The sequence below is a fragment of the Sphaeramia orbicularis genome, chromosome 16 (genome assembly GCF_902148855.1).
Source record: "Sphaeramia orbicularis chromosome 16, fSphaOr1.1, whole genome shotgun sequence".
Lineage (NCBI taxonomy): Eukaryota > Metazoa > Chordata > Actinopteri > Kurtiformes > Apogonidae > Sphaeramia > Sphaeramia orbicularis.
In genome coordinates, this window is record NC_043972.1 from 46,911,003 (window position 1) to 46,927,373 (window position 16,371).

The window sequence follows — 16,371 nt, forward strand, 5'->3', positions numbered from 1 at the left end:
TCCAGATTGTGCAGTTGAGTCCATTGTAAACTGATACAAAACTGATGCAGGAGTTAACGTGACTCATCTTGTCCAAGCAGTAGTCCAACTTCCACAAATATTAAATGACTAACAACAGAACAGAGGAAAGGAGCGATTCCTCACATTTAAGCCATGAATTATACACATGTGCAGTGTTTCATTTGTCATGGCCTTTAACACAGTCCTGTATTGTACCCGGTCCAGATGCCAGGTCTATTTCTGGGTCCTGCTGTTTACCCTATTATTGACGGCCTTCCTCTGACTCACCTTTTCCCTGCAGAGCAGAGCAGCGTTAGGAATTACTCTGTCAGAAGGAACAGTTTGGTCCAGCTATAGGCTGCTGGGCTGGGAGAACCCCTTATTTCCTCTGTTGAATGTTTGAGCTGTGACTCATCGGGGAAACCCCACCCACATGTGCACACACACATGCTGGCCAGACAGTGTGCATGTGTCGCTTTAGATGGATGAATGATTACTTATAATGGATGTTGGAAGACTCTATAGGCTGTACCACAGGAAATGGAAGAAGTGATGTTTGTTTGTAGTGATAGCAGCCTGAGAAAGAGTAACTTGTTTAAACACACTGACAGCCAAAAAAATGGGTGGGTTTGGTGAATGAAACGCCCCCCTCACCCCACAAATGTTGCGCTGCAGCTGCACAGAGCAGATCCGTGTGTGTGCGTGCGTGCATGCGTGTGTGTGTGAACGCCTGGCAGCACCATTCTTTTTCATGCAGCACGCATATGTTATTCAACATGCCCTGTGAAATGGAGACAATTTAGCAAAGGTGAATCAGTTCAATCACAGCAAAAACAAGGTATTTCAACTAAAATGTTTAGTCTCATCAACAGATTTACATTATGAACGTCACAGAAGACTGAAGTGGTTGAAGAAAATGACTGAACACAGCCTGTCTGTGCAGTCACAGATGTTAAGTTCATATAATTATAATGTCCTATTTAAATCAATGTTTTGTGTAATTGCTTTAATATTCATGTACAGTAGCTGAGATTCACACAATTATCTATTTATCACAAATCCTATCCAACAGTATGGACCAGTGCTGTCACACCATGTAGGTTTTCACACCTCAGTATTGCAGAGTTCCTTCTTAATCCCAGCCCAACAGACCTTGTCAACACATAGGAACAGCTCCAGCTGTGACGATTAGTTGGTTTATAGATGAACTCATTCACACGGTGTAGTTTTACAATTTTCGTTCTTCAAGCAAAGATGCAATTTGCAGGTTGCAGCTTTTCTTATATAGAGATGAATTGAAAATGTAATACCAATTTAATAATACAGTGAAAATAAAGGATATTTGAGATCAATCTTATATTTGGGGTTGAATTAAAAAGGCCATTGAATAAAGCACCTTTTTACATATATTTTAATTTCACAATTTTCTGACACTTGAACAAACGGTTGGTTAAATATTTGGCAGATTAATCATGAAAATAGTTAGTAGTTTTCATGGTGCTAGAGTGTAACATTTCCTTGTTTTCACTTTGTAGTGAAAGTGTTATCAGTGAATTAACTGTAACAGTAACATTGCTTCTGTAAAAGAGATGATTTTTTAAAAAATGTAATTTGTTAATGAACATGACAAAATAATTCTATCCACCATATTTATATGCAGGGTTTTCCACACCATTACGTGCAGAACCCAAACCGCTGTGAGCACAGTCTAAACCAAATAATTTAAAAATTAATACGGTGACCATAAAAACTAAATGACTCTTCCCTGTTCTCATGGTTGTTTTTAGGTTTGGATGTTTTTAATCTGCTTGAGCTTTTAAAGGAATTGTCACTGTAATGAGTACTGTAAGGTAATGTGAAATGAAAAAGACTCTCTTTGCCCTGTGTTTGTGCCATGTTTTAAGAAACTCTCTGAACCCTCTGAAAACTACTACCTACACCAGGCACTGTGTATAAATAAATAAATTCCAAACTGGCCAATCACCTTTTGGAAAGGGTAGTAGTTATTTAATTTAGGAAAACTGACCCTTTAAACCTCATGATAGTGGCAAAAAGTAGCAGTGACTTTACTCCTGAGGGTCAATAAAATTCATCTGTGTCTATCTGTAAAAGATTGTTCTCCTATTTTCAGGATTTCACCTTTGTTAGTGTTGGGCAGAATACAGTCACAGTACATTGACCTTTAGTTTAGATTTGATTTGCAAAGTAGGAAAAACCAGAAAAATACATTTGTGATCCTCATTAATCCAAAACACAAATAATGAAACTATTGAGTTTAGGCATGTCAGAAAATAGCAACAGACTTCTAATGTGTGTATATATAGCCTATATATATGTGTGTGTGTGTGCGTGTGTGTGTGTGTGTGTGTGTGTGTGTGTGTGTGTGTGTGTGTGAGACAGGCACTGATTAATTTACAGTGGGGTTGATTAATTACTTAATAATTACCATTGTAAAGTAAAACCACAAAGCCTTCAACTTTTGTTTTAACAGAGTAAAGCTGAAAGACAAAAGGACATTTGTATTGCAGTAATAAGTTATAAAACCGAATTAAGTTGCGTTATTTCTTGCTTTGCCTTGATTATTAAGATGAAGATCAGATAAATGTTTATTGTCATTGCACAATCATACTATGTACACAGTACAACAAAAATGGAGCGCTGCCATCTAACAATTACAGTTAGACGGGTTGTATTTAAATTTAGGTTTTTATTGTAGCTCACAGTACCAAATAAGCACTTTTTGACTGTGCGGCTACAAAAACACAAACCATATCTCAATTATGTGTTTATTATAGGTTTGGAAATCCAGCCTCTCTCAGTCTTTGGCTATTAAAAAAAAAAAAAAAAGTCTACAAATTTTTCCAGTGTGTCTACAGTGCAGTGGAAACGGTGCACTATGCAGGTCTGATGGAAAGAAGGGCCTTGGTTGTCAAGGTAACGGCATAGCAAAACAGGGATGGGAGGAGGAGGGGTGTGCATATGTGTGCTTTTTTTCTCTCTTTCACTCCACGAGGTGGGGTTCGCTTCTTGTTACCGGGGTGGACAAAGATAGCTGTGAGTCATCGCTGAGGCTGGGAGCCAAGCCAACATTCCTCCTCCTACTCCTCACATTTCTTGTCTCTATTATACCCCCCACCACCACCACCACTCTCTTCTCTTTTTTCCCTTTTTTTGTCTCTTTTCACATTTCCATCTCACACACCCCACCATCCCTTCTCCTCTTCCCCATCTCACACTGGCTCCGTCCAATTGCTCCCATTTTGTCTCTTTGCCTCTGATCTATATTTTGTTTCTCTTTAAAATGCTTTGCGTGGCAGAAAAAGGTCGGATCATGCAAAAACCTTTATAGTTAGTATAATTATTTTTAAGATATTAGTGCGTCAAAGGAAAGAAAACATATAAAAAACAAATACCAGAGTTAAATAAATAAATTCTGCCAAAATGTTTCTTTTGTTTGTTTTTTTTTACTGCTTGCAGAATATAAAACATGCATAGCACTACCCTCTCTACACTCAGGACCTCCTCAGTCTACGACCACCCTTTGCTTTGTTTAACATTCAACAGATTCCCCTCGGCTTGATGAAGCGGGCACAGTTTTTTTTTTCCTCCTCTTTATTCGTCTAATTTCCCAAAAGTAATTTGTGCTTGTTTCTTCATCTGTTGGCTTGCAGCCATCCTCAGAAGCACCACATTTGTGAAGTCTGACACTGGCTGTGTGTTCTACTGTAAATATTAATAGTGTAATTCTTTCAAAAAAAAAAAAAACAAAAATCTGCAGAGTGGGTCCACACATGCGGTCTGAGTGCAGACTGTGGGCGATGCTGAGCCTTGATGGAACTGAATGTAAATACAAAGTCGGTGTGTATTTGTGCTCAGGCTCCTTCATTATATTATTCATATGGACTTAAACAGCACACACATTACACCTGATTATGTAAATAGTATATGAGAACAGGGACGTACGGTACATTAGACTGAATTTAAAATCCAGATAAACACGAGTGCTGATGTACCTTTATGGTGGCACAAAATAACTGCGATCACGCCCACACACAGTGCAAAACACATTCAAACATACACAAATAAACGTGTGTGTGTATATATGTGTATACACAGGCCAGTACCATCTGGGGTTTGAAGGCATCACCCAGGAACAGGATCAGGGAGAAGCCAGGAGCAAAGAAAAGAATTTAAGGCTTGGATGGGTATAACAGCACTTTTTTTTGTTTGTTTGTTTTTGTTTATTTACTGCTGATAATTTTGTTCTGCCCAGGTTTACACATGATATTTAAATTTTAGCTTAGATTTTTTTGTAAATTGTTTTTTTTTTAGGTTTGAATGAGAAATGAATTTTATGTTGCACAGTAACATTTTTAAGATATTTTTGCATGTTGAAAAAAAAATATGAATGCAGTTAGACTAGTCTTAAACTGATGCATCTTTATCATTTAAATGCTTAGTTAGATGGCATCACACTTTTTTTCTCCAAGTTTAGTTTTTGATCTGTTTCATACATTTAGTTGATATTTATTTATTTTATTGCAGAATAAGTCTGATTAAGCAGGCAAAATAAAAACATAAAGACATCACTGCTTACCTTACTGCAACATAGATAAAACTATTGTTACTTTCACATTCAAGTTTGCAGGAGACAGCACAAAGATGATCTTTTGAATTGGGTTTTTAATAGAATACATGTGAGAGATGTCAGCTGACTGAATACTGTATTTTCTTGGCTTATAATTAAATCTCTAGACTGTATTGGTGTGAGACCCTACACATTACTGACAGTTTATTGTTACCATATTTCCCAGGAAAATACCCAACCATATTCCTTTATTCCTTTCCCATTGTGTCCTCTCTGTCTCCTCACACACAAATATGAAGACACAATGTAGACAATGTGATAAATCACTGTTGATCCACTGCGCCCATTAGTCCTAATGACCAACACAACATCCACCTACACACCCTCTGCACTGAAACACTGATAAAATGTTTCATTGTAAAAAAAAAAAATATATATATATATATATATATATAAATAAAATTGAGCTGTAAAATTTAAAGCAATGTTTAGCTCAGGTTGTAAACAGAACATGCCTTATCCATTTACACATATAAAACAGCTCAGTTATATACAAAGAAAAGGCTCCTTGTCTCATTACTCAGACATTTTCAGTTGATTTGAGTCCATATTACGTTGATGCCCAATGCTGTGGTGTGTTAAAAAGCTCCAAAACAACAGAAATAGCCTCAATAAATGTTTTTTTTTTTTTTTTTTCCATAACACCTAAATAGTTACACCAACTTTTGGGAACATGACCTAAACAGATGCAGTTAAATTCTCTTTATACTGTTGCATTCACAGCAAGATAGTAGTCGTTAAAAGGTTTTACAGCAGTCTCATTTAGCTCTACTTACTGATCTGCCTGTCTCATGTACACATCCTACCACTGATTGATGCTACTGTGAGCTGCAGGCTGTATTTTAAAGAATGTGAAGAATGAGTTGATGTGTTACATGTGCACTGACTTGTATGTATTTTCTCTGAGTTATGTGTACATTTTTGTACTACCAGTCTCTCAGATCAGTTACTGTGTTACAAAAGCTCTATAGAGACAAAAATCTGCCCTCGGCCAAAGCTTTTATGACCCTAAAAGCACTACAGTAGAGCTCCCATTAAGTTTGTAAGCATGAAGTATGGCATTACTGGGGGAAAGGAATGCATGCGCACCTGGTCCAAACATCTGGTCATTAAAACTAAGGTACGCTTAAGGTTGATGGTGTGTTATCACAGAATCGATCTAAAAGGATGAATCTGATTGAATCTGTGCTCGCATTCTGTACCACAGGACTGTGTTTGCAGTCACTGTAGGACATCTGTGTGCACCCTTTAAGTGTGTATGTGTGTGTTGTTTTGAGTGTGTTGCCATGTTAGATCTATCAAACCCTGGGCTGCCTTCATCCTGAACAATAAGCAGCCTGGGAGGCCGTTACATAATGACTTATGGGAAATATTTTACATCTGTAAAACATCAGGGAGCTGTTTTCCGACTATTTCTGGACACGACCGTCCCATTCTTTCTTTTGTTCTTTTCTCGTCTGACACAAGCAGAAAGTTTGCTGCTCAGCCTGTCATTTTAAAGGTTAACAATGCTCATCTGATTATGTGAAGTTTTTTGGACTCAGTGAAGAGCCAATGTCTGTTGAAGTTTTTGATCTAACGGTATCTTGCACTACTGATGCTTCTGTCCTACATTGATGGTACAGTAGAGGAGCAGAAGAGACACACTGAGGAACTTAAGCACAAAAATGAGGATATTCACTGAACATGTGACTCAAAACTTCTGCACAGAAATCACTTGGCTTCATCTATGAACAACTACAGTTTGCTGTAACAGGCATTAGTTCAGTCATGGATCAGGCCGATGCCAACAAAAGATCAGCTCAAACAGACTTCACCTGAGCACATAAGCATTCATGAATCATCTGTAGTTTACCTTTAAGAAATTAGATGGTGATTTCTATTTGAACAGAGAATTATTTTACAATAGGTTGAGTAGAGATAAGGTTTTTTCACTCTTAACCAACTTCTATCCTGACTCCCAGAAGGCTTGTCAGCATCCTGGCAGGTTAATGTTTGCACCAAAGTAGTCATGCAGTTACAGCTGTCCTCTACTGTCTCTGCTGTGTCTGGATGTTAACAGTGCATTAGTCTGTACCTGTTCCTGTCTGTGTCAGTTTGACACACAGCTGGGGCTCTATGGGCCGTTCAGATGCATCATGTAAACCATGCATTAGTGTACACCTCATAATTTAGAAATCTACACTCAAATGTGCATGAAGGTTCATTAAAACCTCCAGTGTGAAACTTCATATTATATTCTTTTCATCATATTACAGTAGGTTTTAAACTTGCGTGTCTTTGTCAATGCATTTTCCTGTTTTTACGACAAAGGGTAATTATTTTCTGACTCACTGTAAATATTTCGGTTCCTTTTTGCCTGCTGCGTCTGCTGTTTAAGGACTGTCGTGGCCCATTCAGAGCTTTGTAATTACTTTCATACCAGTGTGCCGATTGGCTGACTGCAGCTTTAGCTGATGGATGTTTCTCAGCTTGCAGTACTTTTATAATGTGATTAATGTAAAAAACTTTCTGAAAGAAGTGTAGTGTTTTATGTACAAGCTGAAAATGTGTTTGATGAGTGGAATTTTGACTTGTCACTCCATTTAGCCCTCATTTTTTCTTCTATGTTGAGACTTGAGCAGCAGTGACAGAGGCTTTTGTAGCAAACACTCCTATTGTGGCGTGCAGCGGGTGCAGCAGTTGCCTGCTGATGTGAACTGAACTGATGCCAAGATGTCAACTTACTACTATTAGCTTCAGGACTGTATAAGAGCCCATTAAGCTCTATCTCAGGGGATCCTGTGTTGAATTAAGATAGCTCACATTTGGTGCTGTTGCATGTGCCTCATTTTGAACATCTCTATAGGAACCAATTTAGTGTTTTGTCAAGGAAAAAACAACTTGGACCAGCATGTGGAAAAACAATACATTCCCAGCAGAAGATAAAGGGGGAGGAGGGGAGGCAGGGTGGTTGTTAGCAGTATAGGTGGTTCATGCACAGCCAAGGAGGATGGGCTCCCTGTTATTCTATTTGGCCCGGTGGCCCAGTCTTCATTGTCACTAATAATGGCCATCTGCTGGGGGAGATGGCTTCCAGGCCCTCACAGTTCTGCGGTCACTGCCAGGATGAGCACACAGGGGGAGCTACAGACACTGTTTCAGCCAGACTCCCACAGGACTTCATACTGTAGCGCAGAGATAATTTACATTCAAGATCAGGTCTGTTCATCAGCTGTTACGTCAGAGCCTTAACTGTGATATACTAGCTTATTATGAGGCAATCAGTCTTCATCAGTACAACAGCTGAAGAGGTGCAGTAGTTCTGTTCAGCCTGGTATTGGCATTCACCACTGAAAAAGAGCAGAATGTACTGTAGCAGGAAACTTTAACTGAACAGACAACAGGTTTTTATTTAACAACAGTATCACAAAGACATGCAAATACCATCTTACACACAATACAGTACACAGCAAAGTTCTCACCTTTGTTACTTTTTTAACAATGACAGACTTAGTGCTAATTTGGCTAAAAATGGTTTAATCTCACAAGATTACATTACATCTAATCTGCATCACATTTTGCCATTTGGTTATCACGATTTGTTTTTCTTTTGGTGCTACTTGAAAGTGAACATGTACACTTGTTGATGTATAAGTAATAACCAACTGATTCCATGCAACATATTAAGCATTAATTGAAAAAAAATGCCTAATTTTCATTTTCCTGAGCAGCTGACAGACCATGTAATAGCAGAATATCCAATTATAATAACATTAATGTAAGGCTAATGGGCAGAGGATTATAATTAAGCAAGATTTAACTTCATTAAATAGTTACATAACTAAATCTTGTTAGTGTAACCTCATAATGGCAACGACAGTAAATCTGTCTGTCATAATAAAAATGTTTTATCAAATAAGCAGAAGCTCTGAAAGTCTAGCTCGGAAAAGGAGTAAACTGTCAATTACCCCTGACATGGGATTCTGTAGTTGTCATTTTTCAGTAGTGGGCCTCAGTGGTATCACACATGCAGGTGCTTCCACATGGGCTTCAGTTTTAAGCCATGGTTGAATTATCACAAACACATCTTCCCTTGTGTCTTCACAGGAACAGTAAGAAGGAGGCGGACCTGGAGGCGGCTCTGGTCCGGCTCAGGGACCTGGAGGCCCTGCTCAACTCCAAAGATGCCTCCCTCACCACTGCTTTGGGGGAAAAGAGAGCCCTGGAGGCTGAGGTGAAGGACCTGAAAGCCCAGATGGCCAAGGTGAGAAGACTGAGGGAGTGTTTCTGACCACTTGAGTTACAATAGGATGAAGAAGGAAAGTTTCCACCAGTGACGGTAGAAAACCATAACACACTGCAACTTAAAGGAAGTATTTGTCAATTTAGATTCATCGACGTCAAAAAAAAAAAAAAAAAGGTTGGGTAACTGTTAATAAGTTAATAAATGAACTGCTAGAAAATGCATTCTAAATGACTTATTAACATGAATAATGCAACAGAAAGTTAAAGTATAGCAGGATAAAACTTAGTGTTTTTAAGTAGACTATTAACAGTTATGTTTTGTCTTCCTCACTCTATGACATTAAATGTTTAAATGATGCTATTAGTAACACTGTTATAGTCGTATTAATGCATAAAACCCTACTGTGTCATAGGAAGCACCTGCACACACCCCCAGTCTGTTCACTGTTTATGTTAAACATTATTCACACTTATTCAGAAATAGCCAGAGTCATGTTTTTGTATGAGTTTAGACCCTCTGTCATTCCCTAGGAGCCTCTGACTGATTACAGCTGTTTACAGTAAGTTTAACATGCAAGATTACCATCTGATGGAGAAACTATCACTAGTAGAGTGTAAAATCCGCACAGTGTGACGTTAGAATAGACTGTCTCAGTGTGGGTGCTCCGTCTGCCTCGTAACAGCTCAAATACCTCAATGGAAGTCATAATTTGATGGAAGCCCTCCAGGCACCTGATTATGAATGAGAACAGAGTGCTGATGCAGACTAGGTTGCTTTCTTTGCAGTTTGTTTTCTCAATGAGATTTACAACAGGACTGATGGAGGTGCAGACACAGCCTCACTCCACCTACTGGTCATTTTTAGGAACTGCAGCCCTTTTCCTTTTTACTTTGTTCGTCCGGTCAGAGTGCTATTGAATCACTACCCCTTGTTTCTTTCATCTTGGTCCAGTTGGATGTTAGCCTGGCTGATGCTAAGAGGCAGCTGCAGGATGAGATGCTGAGGAGGGTGGACGCTGAGAACCGCCTACAGACCGTGAAGGAGGAGCTGGAGTTCCAGAAGAACATCTACAATGAGGTCTTAACCTTTCTGTTTCTTTTCTGCTGTCTTACCTCTCATCTTTTCTGCATGATATTGACACATTTTCACTCACTCATTTGCTATGCATCTCCCTTAAAATTCCTTTAAAGTTCTCTCTTTAGTTTTTACTGATAAAAGCTAAATATCTAAATGCCTTCATGTTAGTAAGGTCTTATTCTGTGCTGCCTTTGTGACTCCTATTACCACAGCTGAGGAGAATATAAAGCTGTAGCATTTGTGTGCTACACACAAAGCTATAATCAGTTAATTAATAGAAATTAAGTGAATTGAGAATTTATAAACAACAGAGGTAATTAGCATCAAGAAATAATCTGATTCTAATGAGAAGACTGTCAGTGTTACCCCAGGGTGCTCATTTTTTCCTTGTTGTCATCAAAATATGATCTCATTTTTAAATTTATTCCATTTGGTATTGCTTACATTTTTTGGACGGGGTAAACCAGTGATGGACATCAAACTGTGTAAATTTATTTAAGGTGACAAGTGACAAATGTCTGGAGTTATGGTTTGAATTATACTTTTTACTGTTTTAAGTTAATACTGTGATATATTTGGGATTCGTCCTTAATTTTTCATGTGTAAAAGTTTATTGATGATGATTTACAAATTAGGGGACAAGTCAAATGTTATTTGGACTCCTCCATCACAAAGAATCTAGCCACATTTTGTGTCTCTGTTCATTTAAAAAAAGCAAAAAAGTCAGTAAGTACACTCAAAGATGTCAATAAATAGATTATAGTGTTGACTGAGATGGCAGGGACTGAGCTCAACAGAGATCTATGAAAACAACCAGCTCTGTTTTAAACACTTATGCACAGTCAGTGTGTAAGGCCAGGACAGTAAGTATTACATGTTATAGACTCTTTTTCCAGACACAAACTTTTGGGTTAGAACTGAACTGGTCCAACACAGTGAGTCTTCTAGTTGGAGACAAACTGCAGAATCTGTCCCAGTTACAGATCAAATCAATGCACACGCACAGAAAAATCAGCTGCTCTTCACTTGTCTTAACTTGCTAATTCATGGCACAATGAGATTAAAGGTGCGGGAGACTTTCGTGACGAATTTTTCATCAAATCTGTAAAACCTCAGTCATAGCCTAAGTATCATGAATCTGTAAGTCTTTCTGTGATTACTCACCTGAATGTCTTGCATTATGATGAGCAATTTTGAAGTGGCGGCTGCACGAACCTCCCTGCAGCGGCAGCCCGAGCCTCCGTTTCCTACAATGCACGTCGCGACAAAAAAATTCTGAAGATGCCCGAACTACCTCCCAGCTCTGAATATAAACACACAGGTTTGTTTATGGTGGATGGCACTTTGAAACTGTTCACCGTAAAGCAAGAGATTCAGGTGAGTAATCACAGAAAGACTTACAGATTCGTGATACTTAAGCTATGACTGACATTTACAGATTTGATGAAAAATTCGTCCCGGAAGTGTCCCGCACCTTTAAGTCTGGACCAAGTGCAAACTGGACAGAAACTAGACACAAACAGTGTGTTTTCAAAACAGTGACACCACCTCCCTCAGAAGTCACTGCTCACTGAAATTAGTGCACAGTGTCAAACCAATCAATGTAATTAAATTCATTGACTGAGTCAGTGGAAGTGGAGTCTGTTAACCTGTTCAAGCTGAAAGAAAATAAATCAGACACCACTGTGGAACAGATGCCTCTTCTGTCCATATGTTTCTTACCTCTGTCTGTCTGTCCATCTGCAGGAGCTGCGTGAGGCCAGCCGCCGTCATGAGTCCCGCATGGTGGAGATCGACAGCGGACGACAGCAGGAGTTTGAGAGCAAACTGGCCGACGCTTTGGCTGAACTTAGAGCTCAGCACGAGGAGCAAGTCCGCCTCTACAAGGAGGAAGTGGAAAGGACCTACAACTCCAAGGTATTGTGGGATGAGATGCCACTCTGTCGCCCCCTACTGATCACAGAGCCACTTGTGCAGAGTCATCTCCATAATTTATTCTTGTGTGTGTTTTTTTAAGTGCTATAAAGAGCTCTGCTAACAGTCCCCTCACCTACAATTTAGATATTGCGCAATACAGATCTCCTGCTTTATTATCTAGTCTCTCAGTTCATGTCCACATGTAAAACCATTTTAGCTGCTGGCTGCTTTTTATTTTGATGCATGAGAGAGATTCAGGAGGAAAATTAATTTAACAAGCATATCTGTTTTCCTGTGGGAATGTGGATAAACACTCATTTTTGTCTTTGAAGTTTGGCTTTGGCTAAATATTTTCTTTGTTTTACCAGACTTCCCTCCTTGAGAAAATCCATTTTTAAGAACTGTATTAGATAACAGAATAAACACGTTTCTGTTCAGAGAGTTAAAGTGTACCTGTACTGCTCATGCTTACGACACTAATTGTGCTTTGTGTATTATTTATAAACAAGAGCGATGCAGATTCAGTGAAAAAAATTGCCATAAATGCACCACACTGGACTTTTTTATTACGTGAATTATGGGCGGGGCAGAACCTATGGTGAGCAGCCATTTTTGGCCATAAGTGACATACCATCGTTGATCCCGGGTGATGAAGTAAACAAGCTGCAGTCAGTGAGACAGATTAAATGGAAAGTACGTGTTTGCACTTGTTGTTTGTGCAGCCGTAAGCTTTGCACTCCACCATTGTCCTAGAGACACGACCCAGCACTGGCCAATAATGTGCCATCTTAGACTGGTGTCTGCTGCACGGGGTCAGTGACTAGTCTATCACAGCCCAGGTAGTCACAATCCAACATTACTGCGTCACTACTGGTGCTGGAACAGTCCATGAAGGAGGAAACATGTCTGTGACCATGACTGACTGACGGAGCAGTGACTTAGAACTCACATGTATTTAACAACACGCTATAATGTAAGTTACCTGATGGAACCGCTGGTATGATACATGATCTTTTTAGATAGCTAGCAATGAAAATTCACTACAGGTACCCTTTAAAACAGGGGTGTCAAACTCATTTCTTCCAGGGGCTGCACTCAGCCCGATCAGATCTCAAGTGGGCCGGACCAGTAAAGTAATAGCATCATAACCTATAAACTTTTTCTCTTTATTTTAGTGCAATAAAAAACATTAAATTATGAAAATATTTACATTGACATACTATCCTTTAACAAAAAACATGTGAATAACCTGAAAAACTGAAATTTGTAAAAAAAAAAAAAAAAAAAGTACAGTTTTAACAATATTATGTCTCAACTTATCATTTATACATGTGCATTACGCATAATGTACACAAACATTTGGTAACGAGCATAATATTGTTAAAATTTGGAGTTTGGAACTAAAATAACAACAGTTTCTCATTCAGTTTCTCATTTGCCCAGGTCATTGTTCTTCATTGTAGTTCTTCGAGGTTCAACTGGACTAGTTTTGCTTCAAAAGAGCAAAACTAGTCCAGCTGAACCTAGAGCCTAGAAAAATGGAGTTGTCACTGTTTATAGGTTACTATGCTATTATTTTACTTTAGATCATATTGGTCTGTATGTGGAACCTGAACTAAAATGAGTTTGACACCCATGATTGTTAATATCTTCAGTGTAATTTTTTCATTTCACAAATTCATCCCGCAGGCCAGATTGGACCTTTTGGTGGGCTGGTTTTGGCCCCTGGGCCGCATGTTTGAGGCTGCTGCTTTAAATAATAAAAGTTTCCCTCTCAAATAGAGTAGTGTTGGTGAGGTCACCTAAATAAAGCACATTGCCGACTTATTTCTGTTTTGTCGTTCAGCTGGAGAATGCCCGTCAGTCAGCGGACAGGAACAGCCACTTGGTCGGCGCCGCCCACGAGGAGCTGCAGCAGACCCGTGTCCGACTGGAGGGCATGTCGGGCCAGCTCACCCTCCTGCAGAAACAGGTAGGTGGTGGTTCTTATTTGCATCACAGCTCTAAGCAGCTTGATTAAGTAGCCCTTTTGTCACCTTACAGTGCTGGAATAAAACATGTGTGTCCTGTCCACGTTAGTTGTCACAAAGCGAGGCCAAGGTTCGGGAGCTGGAGGAGGCTCTGGGTCGAGAACGGGACGTGATGCGGAGGCGTATGGAGGATAAGGAGCGTGAGATGGCTGAAATTCGAGCCCGGATGCAGCAGCAGCTGGATGAGTATCAGGAGCTGCTGGATATCAAGTTGGCCCTGGACATGGAGATCAACGCTTACAGGAAGCTTCTGGAGGGAGAGGAGGAGAGGTGAGCATCAGCAGAGCAGAGCATCAGCCACACAAATAAGGCTCTACAGGTCAGGTCTACTCTATATTGACTGTATATGCAAACTCTGAAATGAAAACACAGAATATTAAGTCCCTTTAACAATATTTAATCAGTGATTTTGCTGCTTTAAAGTTGCCACCTTTTACTGGTCAAGGTCAAATTTATTTATAGAGCACATTTACAACAACGCAAAGTGTTGTACAAAGATATAGGTAAAAATACAAGATATGATGTTTTATCATAGTAAAAAATATCTAGCTATACAAGATCAAATATCCTAAAACTCTTAAACAGACAAGCACAGCCTCTGAACTGACTCTTCTTATGTGACTCTGAAGGTTTGGATCTGACAAACAACGTCCTGTTAGTTTTTTCCACTGAACTCAGTTCCTCTAAGTAAACACCTATAAGGGCTACTATGCCTCTTTGTCTTATGTAGTAGTCTTTGTAGCTGAGATGATAGTATAGTACGAGGTTATACAGTATCTGTTTCATCCAAAGGGCAGAAACCACAATTGTGAAAGTGAAGCTACTGCAGAGGTATTTTAAGTGTAATAAGAGAGTAAACTGCCTCTAGGTGCTCTAAAAAATCCTGGCCGCTATTGACTCCTAGTCAAAATAAAACAAAAGTGAACTTTGGTCAACAAATAGAAAAATGAGTCAGTAAATTATTTAGATCTTATTTGCTTTTAATAAGTGTAATGGTGTTCCTTGTGCAAATGATTCTCCATCTAAAAGAAGGCTGTGAGTGTCTGTTATGTGGGTTGAGAGTGACACTCACAGGTTGTTTTATTAAATATTCTTTTCCTGACAAACCCTGTAATACATTACACTAAGAAGACAGTCAGAGAAGAAGACAAAAAATATATGTTCAGGTGTTCATCTGTGCTACATTAAAAGTGAGTGTGTTAATACAATACACAAGGTTGACACTGTTGTTAACACAACTGTATGAACATTTATCAAATAAATGAAATTAAGTTAGCAGAAATGTAAGCATTAGCTTGGTGAGTTTCACCTCTAATTTCTCTGACAAAATACCAGTTCTAAACAGCTGTCCACAAACTAACACTACGGCTACACCTGTTTGATACAGTCCATTCCATCACTATTGTTAAAAACAAAGGGTGTATAAGAAAATAATCTTCTGCTCTAACTCATTACTGATCCCTGAAAACAGCCTTTTAAACTAATAAATAATATAAGTGTCTTTATTCTTAACCTTACTGTCGTGTCACTGGCAGCTGTCCTCAACACTTTGAGGACATTTGACCTGTCCTGTGTGTTCTCCATTATCATTATGGTCAGTTGTTTCAGTTCCAATGACTCCACCTGTCTGCTCATCCATCATCTAAACCTCCTCTTCCATCTTCCCCAAGGTTGCGTCTGTCACCCGGGAGTTCAGCCACCAAGGTGACGGTGACGCGCACCTCGGGCTCAGGCCACACCCATGCCAGTCGCCTGCTGTACTCTGGCGCCACAGCCTCCAGCAGCCGCAACTCCTCCGGCAGCCACAGCACTAAGAAGCGCCGCCTCAATGACAATGACAGCGAGACTTCCAGCATGGGGGGAGCCTTGGTGACTAAAACCCGCATCAGTCAGCAGGCCTCTGCCAGCGGCCGCGTCACAGTGGACGAGGTTGACCTGGAGGGCAAATACATCCGGCTCAGCAACAAGGCCGATGAGGTAACAGAGTTGGTCCGTCTGTGGGTCCATCACATCACCATCCTCAGACTCACACAGCTGGTCCAGACCCACAACTAACTGTGAAGTCACATGATAATTATTCCTGCTGTTGATTAAAAGACAGTGTTCAGTATAAATGACATACATATGAAATGCAGTTACCAAATATACAAATATATCGTTAGAAAAAACCTTTTACCATAAAACAGTTCAGCAGGAAATCCCTGGTTCTGATTCCTGCAAAACAAGGTAACAACACATTAAACTCTGAGGTTTGTTTTTTAATCTGTGATTTCTAAACAGCTTTGCCTCATTACAGAGAAGATGGAGAGACAAAATATTTCATGTTTTGTCATTCCTGCCATTCAGGCTGCAACACATTCCAAAAAAAAGTTAGAAGGGGGCAATTTATTGCTAATAATGAAGTAACAACAGCCAGTTGTTTTGACTGATGTTCCTCCATATTCTATCTCTTGTCAAAGGTCTGTCTGAGT

General features: G+C 39.5%; 2 protein-coding genes across 2 annotated transcripts in view; both read left to right on the forward strand.

Annotated features, from left to right (window-relative positions):
* The window catches only part of LOC115435634 (zinc finger protein 239-like), a 695,125-nt gene that overhangs the window by 263,640 nt on the left and 415,114 nt on the right, over window positions 1-16,371 (forward strand). The gene's annotated exons all lie outside the window — the stretch shown is intronic.
* Window positions 1-16,371, forward strand: part of LOC115435612 (lamin-A) — a 44,994-nt gene that overhangs the window by 22,830 nt on the left and 5,793 nt on the right. Inside the window, exons 3-8 of the mRNA XM_030158141.1 lie at window positions 8,738-8,894; window positions 9,828-9,953; window positions 11,700-11,870; window positions 13,717-13,842; window positions 13,950-14,170; window positions 15,571-15,877. Coding sequence (XP_030014001.1) covers window positions 8,738-8,894; window positions 9,828-9,953; window positions 11,700-11,870; window positions 13,717-13,842; window positions 13,950-14,170; window positions 15,571-15,877 — 1,108 coding nt within the window. The remainder of the gene's footprint in view (window positions 1-8,737; window positions 8,895-9,827; window positions 9,954-11,699; window positions 11,871-13,716; window positions 13,843-13,949; window positions 14,171-15,570; window positions 15,878-16,371) is intronic.